The sequence below is a fragment of the Scyliorhinus torazame genome, chromosome 17, assembly GCF_047496885.1.
Source record: "Scyliorhinus torazame isolate Kashiwa2021f chromosome 17, sScyTor2.1, whole genome shotgun sequence".
Taxonomy (NCBI): domain Eukaryota; kingdom Metazoa; phylum Chordata; class Chondrichthyes; order Carcharhiniformes; family Scyliorhinidae; genus Scyliorhinus; species Scyliorhinus torazame.
The window spans coordinates 176,745,592-176,757,643 of NC_092723.1; the positions used below are offsets into that span (position 1 = coordinate 176,745,592).

The 12,052-nt window shown below is 49.0% G+C and overlaps 1 protein-coding gene across 2 annotated transcripts in view; it reads right to left on the reverse strand.

Annotated features, from left to right (window-relative positions):
* The window catches only part of grin2aa (glutamate receptor, ionotropic, N-methyl D-aspartate 2A, a), a 475,972-nt gene that overhangs the window by 234,267 nt on the left and 229,653 nt on the right, over positions 1-12,052 (reverse strand). For both annotated transcript variants that reach the window (XM_072481712.1, XM_072481711.1), the window contains exon 5: positions 8,936-9,050. In XM_072481712.1, coding sequence (XP_072337813.1) covers positions 8,936-9,050 — 115 coding nt within the window. The remainder of the gene's footprint in view (positions 1-8,935; positions 9,051-12,052) is intronic.

Consider the following 12,052-nt stretch of genomic DNA (forward strand, 5'->3'; position numbering starts at 1 on the left):
AGAGGTCCAGGCACCTGAAACGCATCTTCAGCACACCAAAGCACCTCTCGATCACTCCCCTTGTCGCTACATGGGCATCATTGTAGCGGTTCTCCGCCTCATTGCGTGGCCTCTGTATAGGCGTCATCAGCCACGATCGCAATGGGTAGCCCCTGTCGCCCAGCAACCAGCCCCTCAGCCGGGGATGGCGTCCCTCGTACATGCCGGGGATGGATGACCGCGACAACACGAATGAGTCGTGTACACTGCCTGGGTGACGGGCACAGACGTGCAGGATCATCATGCGGTGGTCGCAGACCACCTGTACGTTCATCAAATAGGTCCCCTTCCTATTAGTGAAAACGGCCCTGTTATCTGCAGGTGGCCGCACGGCGACGTGCATCCCATCGATCGCGCCCTGGACCATGGGGAACCCGGCCACGGCAGAGAAGCCCACGGCCCGGGCATCTTGGCTGGCCCGGTCCACGGGGAAGCGGATGTAGCGGTGCGCCATGGCATATAGGGCATCTGTCACTGCCCGGATGCACCGGTGCACCGATGTCTGCGATATGCCGGACAGGTCCCCACTCGGTGCCTGGAATGACCCCGTTGCATAAAAGTTCAGGGCCACCGTAACCTTGACGGACACGGGGAGAGGGTGTCCCCCGCCAGTGCCACGCGGTGACAGGTGTGCCAGCAGGTGGCAGATGTGTGCCACGGTTTCCCGGCTCATCCGGAGTCTCCTCCTGCATTCCCGGTCCGTGAGGTCCTGGTATGACTGCCGGGGCCGGTACACACGGGGCGCCCTCGGGTGCCTCCATTGCCGTGGGGCCGCGACGTCCTCCTCCCCCTCCTCGTCCTGTCGGTCAGGTGTCCCTCCAGCCTGGGCGGCTGCCGCCTGCCCCTCTGCGGCAGCCTGCGCCGCCTCTCTGGCACGCTCCTCCTCCTCCTCCTCCTCCTCCTCATCCGCAACATAGACATGAGCGGCTTGCCACCACGGCGGCCAACATCGCTGGATGATCTGAAAACATGACGGCCTGGTGGGGGGGAGGGGAACGACGACATGTCATCATTGCCCATATCCCCTCCTCCCCCCAGCCAGGTGGCATGGACCGCATGGGTCCAACTGTTGGAGGCTGGCACCTGGCCAGGTGGACCAACTCACTTGCCCTCCCAACCCCCTCCTCGGCACGGACCCCCCAACCTCCACCCCAGCACGGCACGGACCCCCCCCAACCTCCACCCCAGCACGGACCCCCCCCCAACCTCCACCCGGCACGGCACGGACCCCCCCCAACCTCCACCCCAGCACGGACCCCCCACCCAACCCCCAACCTCCACACCGGCACGGCACGGACCCCCCCCAACCTCCACCCCGGCACGGCACGGACTCCCCCCCCAACCTCCACCCCGGCACGGACCCCCCCCAACCTCCACCCCAGCACGGACCCCCCCCCCCCCAACTCCTCCACCCCGGCACGGACCCACCCCAACCTCCACCCAGCACAGACACCCCCCCCCCAACCTCCACCCCGGCACGGCACGGACCCCCCCCCAACCTCCACCCCAGCACGGACCCCCCCCACCCTCCACCCCAGCACGGACCCCCCCCCCAACCCCCAACCTCCACCCCGGCACGGCACGCCCCCCCCCCCAACCTCCACCCCGGCACGGACCCCCCCCAACCTCCACCCCAGCACGGACCCCACCAACCTCCACCCCGGCACGGCACAGACCCCCCCCCAACCTCCACCCCAGCACGGACCCCCCCCCAACCTCCACCCCGGCACGGCACGGACCCCCCCCAACCTCCACCCCAGCACGGACCCCCCCCCCAACCTCCACCCCCGGCACGGCACGGACCCCCCCCAACCTCCACCCCAGCACGGACACCCCCCCAACCCCCAACCTCCACACCGGCACGGCACGGACCACCCCAACCTCCACCCCGGCACGTCACGGACCCCCCCCAACCTCCACCCCGGCACGGACCCCCCCAACCTCCACCCCAGCACGAACCCCCCCCCCCAACCTCCACCCCGGCACGGACCCCCCCCCAACCTCCACCCCCGGCACGGACCCCCTCCTGGCACTCCCCCGGACCCCAGCCTACTCTAACCACCCCCCCCCTCCCCCCCCCCCCCCCGCCGCACACACACACACAACCCGAGACACACCTCTCCTCACGCAATCAGACTGCGGCCACGCAATTGCCTGCCCAGAGCCAACCCCCCAGGCCGTCACTCACCTCCACGCTGGTCGGCGTGAGCCTGGAGCACCGGGTCACGCCGATGAAAAGGAGGTTTGATTCACGTCGACGTGAACGGTCATCACGTCGACGGGACTTCGGCCCATCCGGAAGGGAGAATATCGGCAGGCCGAAAATCGGCTGCCTTGCGCAGACCTGTGACATTCTCCGCGGCAGCGGCGCCATTAACGCCCCACCGACCTTTTCTCCCTTCGGAGACTTCGGCAACTGGCGGGGGCGGGATTCACGGCGGCCAACGGCCATTCTCCGACCCACTGGGGGGTCGGAGAATGACGCCCCAGGACTTTCAAATGTTCAAGGATTTGCACAAGAAAAATGCAACAAAGTCTAAAGTGGCAGATTTTGGAAGGAGAATGAAGTGCCAATATGAACTAAATTGTCCAATTTTAAAGTGGGTGGAGCAGCAAAGAGAGCTGTGAATTTACACACACAAATGTTTGAAGATGCAGCACAAGTTGAATAAAGAATTTGGGATTGTTGGCTTTATTAATTCAGACGTAAAGTACAAAAGCAAAGAAGTAATGCTGACCCTTTATAAAGCACTGATTCGGTCACAGATGGAGTACTGGGTCCACTTCTGGGCATCACATTTCAGGAAGATGTAGAAGTCTTTGAGAGAGTGCAACAAATATTTACTGAAATGGTTCCAGGGACGAGGGTCTTCTATTTTATGTCGTGACTAGAGAACAGATAATTTTCCTTAGAGATAAAAAGGTGCAAATTTAATTGATGTGTTAAATACAAAAAGAGGTTTTGATGGAGTAAATAGAAGAAACCGTTTCCACTGGCAGGACAGTCAGTAACCTGAGGACAAAATTTAAAGCAGTCATGCTGAAAGAGCTAGAAGGAAGATGAGATGAATGTTTTTACATGGTGTGTTGTTAAGATCTGGCATGCGCTACCCGAAAGGGTGATGGAAGCACATTCAATGGTAACTTTCCAAAGGAAATTGGTAAATACTTGATGGAAGGAAAAATAGGATTACAGAGAAAGAACAGGGAGATGGGATGAATTAACGAGTTCTTTCAAAGAGCTGGTATGAGTATGATGGACTGAATGTCTTCTTACTGTGCTGTGTGGTTCTACAACCTTTCTGCTTCATTTTCAGCATTTGCAGTGTATTTGCTTTTTAACTCTGCTTTTTATTACGCACACTTATTTAACTTCCACAGGAGACAGTCTGAATCTGTCATTGACTGCTATGAAATTTAAGTATTTAATGAAGTCACAATAACTATTCCGTCTTTAGTGCTTCACAGCTTGGTAAAAAAGTGAACACGAATAAATTATGGGCGCGGACCTAACCAGAGTGTGGCAGCGAGCGGGATCCAACGGGTGTTTCCCGACGGTCGATCTGGCGGGGCCGTCACCAATATCTAATGTTAATTAGGGCACTTAATAATGCTACACATGACTATCCTGCTAGGTGATTCACCGGGACCGCGCCTGCTCCTCCCCGCTATTGAGGGGGAACAGCACTTAAACCGATATCGCAAAACACACCCGAGACAGCACGCAGCCATGCCACTGCACAGATCAGCTCTGCGATTCGGGGATGCCGACCTGGTCTGACTGTGGACACGGTCGAGTCCAGGGGAGAAACCCTGTTCCCCCAGGAGAATCAGAGGGTCAGCACAGATCAGCCAGTGCCGCCTGGGAGGCAGTGGCAGCAGCTGTCAGCTCGGAGAATGTCACCAGGCAGACGGCCACGCAATGCCACAAGAAGACTAACGACCTCCACCAGGCCGCACAGGTGAGTTAAGGACACTGAAAGGGCACTGGGGACGAAGGGTGGGGCAGCACCATCAGACGCAGGGGACCGTTGGGGTCACTATTTCACTTGTACACCATTAAAGCACGTTATACCCAAGACTTCTGAAGTCTCCGAATGGTATTCCACACTGCAGGCTGGCTTGGAAACCCCACTCCCCTAGTTGCCCTCCACCCCCCCCGGCCTAAGTCTCCAGAGTTCCCTGCTACTAGACCTGTCACCACCCCATGCTCCTCCTCCGGGCTTCCTGCCACTAAACCTGGATGCCCCCCCCCCCCCCCTCCCCCCAAGGCATACCACGTGGCTTTGATGGGTGTGAGCGTGCACTCAGCAGTCAAACAGGAGTCTCATGATGTGGAGTCAGACAGGAGTCATAGATTGAGGGGCACCAGAGCTCAGCTCACAGCAGGTTATCATCACCCTCCTGCCTTGTATGTTGACCTGTTCATACATAGTCAACGTGCTGACGTGCTGACACAGGCCCATCACCCTGGAGTGATGTAACACAGACCCTGGGAGGGCAGCAAAGGGTGATGGGGGGCACGGTTGTGGGGGTACGGTGGGTGGGGTATGGGTGAGATGATGGCCAAAGCCGCAGCCTATGTAAGTTGGAGGAGTATGAAGGCCTCCCTAGTTCTCCGGACATGCCAGACCCTTGCCGCCGGCTGCTCCCATGGGTCCTCCCTGGGCTCATCCTCAAGCCAGGTTGTGGAGGGCATAGCAAACCACCACAAGGCGGGCAAACCTCCGGGATGTACTGCAATGCACCACCAGAGCGGTCAAGGCATCAAAACTGAATCTTTAGCAGTCCAATGCACCACTCAATGACAGCTTGAGTGGCCACATGAAACTCGGGATATCAGGTCTCCGCATCGGTCACCAGCCTCCGCATTGGCATCATTAGCCAGGGCCCAAGCTATCCTTTTCCACCAAGACTCAACCGGTCACCCTGTGGTGTCCCTTGAAGATGCTGGGGATATCCGACTGCCCCAGGATGTAGCTGTCGTGCACACTCCCTGGGAAGCGTGCGCACATGTGCATGATCTTCATTTGGTAGTTGCACACAAGAGCGGAACTCCTTCCTGTTAATGAAGGACGCACCTAGCCCTCACGGTATGTGCAAGGTGACATGTGTGTCATCTATCACCCACTGGACCTGGGCATCCCAGCAAGACAGAGAATTCTGCTGCTCGAGCATCTTGTTGGGCTTGGTCTAGGTCAAAGTTCATGTAGTCAGCTGCCCGGACAAAGAGGGCATCCGTGTCTTTACCGGTAGATCGTGCCCTATATTTTACTCTTTTTTTCTATTTTTACTGAAAATTACAGTCCAGTGACTTCAGAAAGGATACTTTAGAAAATATAAAATATGATTATGTTCACATGACCATCGTCACTCAACTGTTCTTACTGGGTCACTCATGCAATAAAAGATCATAAATTTAGCAAGGCTTCCTTGTGATTTGACACCAACATTCTCTGGTGGCAAGCTTGGAAGTGGACCAGCATCTCATCAGATATTTCTAGTACAAGAAAGTAAAGTTGCCATAGTTCCAGATGACCATAGACAGCTTTCCCCTTTGTGGGGGAGAGCTGACTGGTGGTGATTTTCCCAGAGGATCACCACACCTCAGGCAAGGGGCAAGGTTGAGAAGGCATGAATAACCTCAGACTGTAGGGGAATTGAACCTCACTCAGCCAACTGAGCTGAACAAGTGAGTACAGTGGAGGGGGTTACAGAGCTAGGAAGGGGAGAGGTTATGGAGGATTTGAAAACATCAATAAGAATTTTAAAGTTGAGATGTTGGCAAAACAGGAGCAAATGTCAGTTAGACTTATTACCGTTGAGGCACTCATTCAGGATTAGTTCAGTATTCTAATTGTCTTTTAATAAAAGTATTAACCAAAGTATGTCAATAACTATAAAAACTTGCAGTTATACAGCTCCTTTGATATAGGGACGTGTCCCAAGGCACTTCATTTGGAACATCAATGGACTAATTTTGACACTAAACCAGATAAAGAGATATTAGGGCACGTGACAAAGATTTGCTCAGACAGGTAAGTTTAAGGGTGCACTCGAAAGGAGGGAAAAGAGATGAAGAGGTGGACATTTATTTTTTTTAAGTATCCACCATTTAATTGTACAGCCTAAACCAATCGGAATTCTTATCCCATTGCATTAGAGTGAAGCATTAGTAGTGTTAAGCGTGGATTGCCTCATTATTTTTCAATGAGTTTGGTGTATGCAGCATATATTCGCATGAGATTTTGCACCAGTAATAGGTCTGTTGTCTATTTGAATTAGGTGTTGCAGTTGTTCTTATCTTCCAACAAAAATAATCTCTTTAATTTTAAATTACACTCTTTGTTGTATTTTGGTGCCCATTTTGCAGTGACCAGTAGCTATTTTTTTGAATCGGCCCAAGTGAAAATGTGTTATTCTGCAATACAATTGGCATTTAGCAATGCCATACCATCATTGCGATTGCAGCACAGAAGGAAGCGTTCTGACCTATTTTGTCTGTACCATGTGTACATCTTAAAAATAAAATGATGAGCCCTTCAACTTCCATTGCAATCAAAAGTCTTATTCTCTCATGCAGTGGAATGGCTGCTCAGTCAATGTGCTTCCTAATTTGCTGCAAACATTAATTTTTAAAGCAACTCAAAAGGGTGTTTTGATGCACTCTTGCCACAGGGGAAGAGAGCAAGGAAGATATAAAGTTGTATATTCTACTGAATTTTTAAAATTGGGATTTAGCAGCACAGTGCCATATTTCTTTTAAAATGTTGCCTTCTTGATGTCAAGATATAAATAGGTACATTTCTGAAAATTGGTATTGCATGTACTTATGCTGAACTTGAATCAGCAATATTGAGGCTGTTCTGATGTTGGATACTAAAAAGCTGCTTTTTGTTGACGTGCAATTACCTTTACTTGAGTAATCGCAATGTTCCCCAAGTGTAATAACTTGTGATAGAGAATTTCCCCTGAGGTCTATATGACAACAAGGATGTGTGAGTGGAATTTACTATGAAACCATGTGAAAAGCTTGAAAGGATCTACTTCCCAGACTATGGGCGGAATCTTGCTGAGGTACTGGGTCCAGCTTGCTGGCACAAAGAAACAGTAAAGGATGGCAGTACAGAGGGATCTGGGTGTGTGAGGGAAGTTTTTTTATCCAGAGGGTAGTGGGTGGTGGAAGTAGGTACGATAGTGACATTTAAGGGGCATCTTGACAAATACATGAATAGGATGGGAATAGAGGGATATGGACCCCGGAAGTGTAAAAGGTTTTAAGTTAGTCGGGCAGCTTGGTAGGCGCAGGCTTGGAGGGCCGAAGGGCCTGTTCCTGGGCTGTAATGTTCTTTGTTCTATGTTCAGCAGTGCCACTGGAGAGGCCTTGGCTGCTGCCAGGAGGACAGGTACGAGGGTACCCAGGATCGCAGAGCAATCCACGGCAGAGGTAAATAATGTCAGAGAGTGGATTTTACATGGTTGGTCATGGGGCGAGAGGTGCAGGGGGGGCTGGCAGCATGGTAAAGATGTGCCTCTTAGTAGGCCCCCGCTCCCAACGTTGAGTTCCTCAATCAGGCACTGAGTACCCTTGACCAAGGGGCCTCCCCCGGCATCGGAAGTGACAAGCAGCCTGCACAGGTTTACCTATTGTGCACAAGGCATGTTGACAGGCCCACCTGCAGCTGGATTAACCCCAGTTGCGGCGGGACCTCAAGTGGTCATTAATTGTACACTTAACTGCCCCACCACCAATTGAGGCCCTTAAGTCAATCATGGCCTTCCCACCCAGAACGTAACTTGGGCAACAGTGGCACGGTAGCATGGTTCTGATATGCCACCATTCCATCTAATTACATGCCGGTCGACTTCCAAGCTTTCCACCAATGAGAGAAAAAGGTTCCGCCTGACATAAGGGTCTATTTCACCAGCCTCAAGTATTTAGTTTAGTGTAATGACAAAAACTGCTGCAAGTTCTTCAAATTGAAATTATTATATATTTGATCCAGCAAAGATACAATTAGCTTTTCTTATAACACTGCTTTAATGAACAATCTCACTTCTGGAAAACTTGAATCAAAGCTACAAGCTACAAACTTACAATATGACAAAGTAAACAAAGAGTTTAGCATAACTGATCACAAGAAAATTATGTTTTCTTTTCACAAGGGTGAAATATCTCTGGATGAACCTGTCGTACGTAGGCAGTGGTGTGTAGATTGTGAAGGTCACTAGCTCAGAAGCAACCTTCACCTCCAAAAAATAAATAAAAGAGGGGGCACCACACAAAAGTATTCCAACAACATTTACTCCAAATCTCTACAATATTAATTTCAAGAACAGAAAGCTCCTCCATACAAGTACAAAGTATTTAAAGTTCACACTACAGGCTACAGAAATGGTCCATCATGTTGATATAACACATTTAAGGGGTAAATGTTCTTATCAGACATGCAGGGAGTGCATATATACATATATACAAATGCACACATACATATTTCTCATTTAAATAACTATTATCTGAGCGAAGAGCAAAATCTAACAGCCATTTGAATGTGTTCTTATTCACCATCAAATTGTCAAGTTGAGTGATTTGCAACAAGAGAATATTGCCACTCACAGGGAATATTGGTGGCAGTGTGGGGAAGAGAGAGAAATTGAAATACATTTTTCATCTAGTCCTATCAAGTGAACAATTGAGTATTATTATTAATAGCAGTTGTGAAGAATTCTGACCTTAGTGTGTGAGAAAGCTATATTTAAACAAAATTCAATGATCGGTAAAGTGACCCTGGGTTTCATGATAAAAAGAATCGGGCACTTAGTCCCTGCTGAAGTAATTTACCAAATCCAAAGCTGGTCCCCTGAAACAAAGAAGGAAAGAAATACAAAAACATACCTTTTCCCAGGTACGCTCCTTGTTCAGTACAATCACCACGAGCTTAGGGTTCGCTTGGTATCCATCTCTTGTGAAGGAGAGGTCCCTGCCATTCCAGGTCACATTCATCATGAACCTGAAAGAAATCATTGTCAGGAATGAATGGAAAACAGCTAATATTAACTGCTCCAGCATGGGGTTAAATACTTTGAATAAATTTATTTTATACCCTAGTATATGTATATACGAGCATATGAAAATACAAATTAGGCCCCTCGAACTGCTCGGCCATTCAATAAGTTCCTGACTGATATGATTATAACCTCAACTCCATGCTCCTGCCTATCCCCATAAACATTACACCCCCTTGCTTATCAAGAATCTACCAATCTCTGCCTTAAAAATATTCAGTCTCTGATTCCACTGACTTTTGAGGAACAATGTTTCAAAGACTCATGAGCTTCTAAGAGCAAACATTTCTCCTCATCTGTCTTAAATGGGTGACCCCTTATTTTTAAACAGTGACCCCTAGTTCTAGATTCTCCCACAAGAAGAAACATCTTCTCTACATCCACCCTGTCTGACCCCTCAGGATAAATGTTTCAATCAGGTTGCCTCTTACTCTTCTAAACTCGAGCATATTCAAGCCTAGCTTGTCCAATCTTTCCTCATAAGACAATCCACCCGTTCAAGGTCTACCCAGGTCCATGGGTCTCGGAGCTCTGAAATTCTCACCCATTTAGAAATATGCTTCTTTAGCATTTTCCCTGCCAAAATGGATAATTTCAGTTTCCCACATTATGCTCCATTTGCCAGATATTTTCTCACTCACTTTGCCTATCTCTATGCCTTTTTAGCTTCCTTATACTGTCTTCACAACTTACTTTCCTACCAGATTTGTGTCCTCGGCAAATTTCACAACTTAACCTTCAACCCCTTCATCCATATGGTGGCACGGTGCGCTGTGGTTAGCACTGCTGCCTCACATCACCAGGGACCCAGGTTCAATCCTGGTCTTGGGTCACTGACTGTTTGGGGCTTGCACTTTCTCCTCATGTCTGCATGAGTTTCCTCCGGGTGCTCCGGTTTCCTCCCACAGTCCAAAGATGTGCAGGTTAGGTGGATTGGCCATGATAAAATTGCCCCTTAGTGTCCATAAAAGATGTATAGGTTAGGTCAAGGGGTTATTGGGATAGGGTGGGGGACTAAACTTGGGTGGAGTTCTCTTTCAGAGAGTCGGTGCAGACTCGATGGGCTAAATGGCCTACTTCTGCATTGTCGGGTTTCTGTGATTCTATGATATATAAATTGTAAAAAGTTGCAACCCTGTGGCACATAGGCAGAAAAAGACCCCTTTGTGATGGTGGGTTCTCCCGTTGGAATTTTTCTGTCCTTTTGGCATGTATCATGTATATTCTGAAACATCCCCTGCATCTCTATTGACCTCTGTTTCCTGTCAGCTAGCTAATATTCTATCCATGCCAGTATGTTACTCCCTATGGAATGTGCTTTTATTTTCCACAATAACCTTTGGAATGGCACTTTATCAAACGCTTTCTGGAAATCTAAATACTGATTCCCCTAAAATATAACATGTTATTTCTTCAAAGAACTCCAATAAATTGATTAAACAAGATTTCCCTGTCACAAAACCATGTTGACTCTGCCCAATTACCGTGATTTTCTTTCCAAATGCTATGCAACAACATCTTTAATAATAGTTTCTAACATTTTCTCTACGACAAATATGAGAGGCTAACTGGCCTGAAGCTTCTTGTTTCCTGTCTTCCTCCCTTTTTGAATAAAGGTGTTACTGGTCCACAGGTCACTGAAAGGGGCAACACAGGTGGAGAAGGTAGTCAAGAAGGCATACGGCATGCTTGCCTTCATTGGCCGGGGCATTGAGTATAAAAATTGGCAAGTCATGTTGCATCTGTATAGAACCTTAGTTAGGTCACACTTGGAGTATAGTGTTCAATTCTGGTCACCACACTACCAGAAGGATGTGGAGGCTTTAGTGAGGGTGCAGAAGGGATTGACCAGGATGTTGCCTGATATGGAGGGTATTAGCTATGAGGAGAGGTTGAATAAACTCGGTTTGTTCTCCCTGGAATGACCGAGGTTGAGGGGCGACCTGCTAGAGGTCTACAAAATAATGAGGGGCATAGACAAGGTGGATAGTCAGAGACTTTTTCCCAGGTTAGGGGGGTCAATTACTAGGAGACATAGGTTTAAGGTGCGAGGGGCAAGGTTTAGAGGAGATGTACGAGGCAAGTTTTTTTACACAGAGGGTAGTGGGTGCCTAGAACTCGCTGCTGGAGGAGGTGGTGGAAGCAGGGACGATAGTGACATTTAAGGGGTATCTTGACAAAAACATGAATAGGATGGGAATAGAGGGATACGGAACCCGGAAGTGTAGAAGATTTTAGTTTAGACGGGCAGCATGATTGGCACAGGCTTGGAAGGCCGAAGGGCCTGTTCCTGTGCTGTACTTTTCTTTGTTCTTCGTTTATTTGCTATTTTCTAATCTAATGGAAACTTCCCAAATCTAGAGAATTTTTGAAAATTAAAACCAACCCGTCCACTATCTCACTAGCCACTTCTTTTCAGATCTTAGGATGAAGCCCATCAGGGCCCAGGAATTAGTTAGTCCCCAGCTCCAACTATTTGTTCAGTCCCACTTCTCTGGTGTTTGTAATTTTCCTGAATTCCTCCCTCACTTCTATTTCCTGATTTAGAGATGTTTCTGGAATGTTACGTGTATCTTCTATAGTGAAGACTAATGCAAAATACATGTTCAGTTCATCAGCCATCTCCTTATTTTCCATTATTAATTCCCCAGACTCACTCTCTCTAGAGCCACCTTTATTAACTCACTTTATTCACTCTTATTATTAAAATATCTATAACATTTCTTACCATCTGTTTTTATTTTTCTAGCTAGCTTTCTCTCATACTCTAATTTTTCCCTCTTTATTCATCTTTTACTCATCATAGAATTTACAGTGCAGAAGGAGGCCATTCGGCCCATCGAGTCTGCACCGGTTCTTGGAAAGAGCACCCCACCCAAGGTCAACACCTCCACCCTATCCCCATAACCCAGTAACCCCACCCAACACTAAGGGCAATTTTGGACAC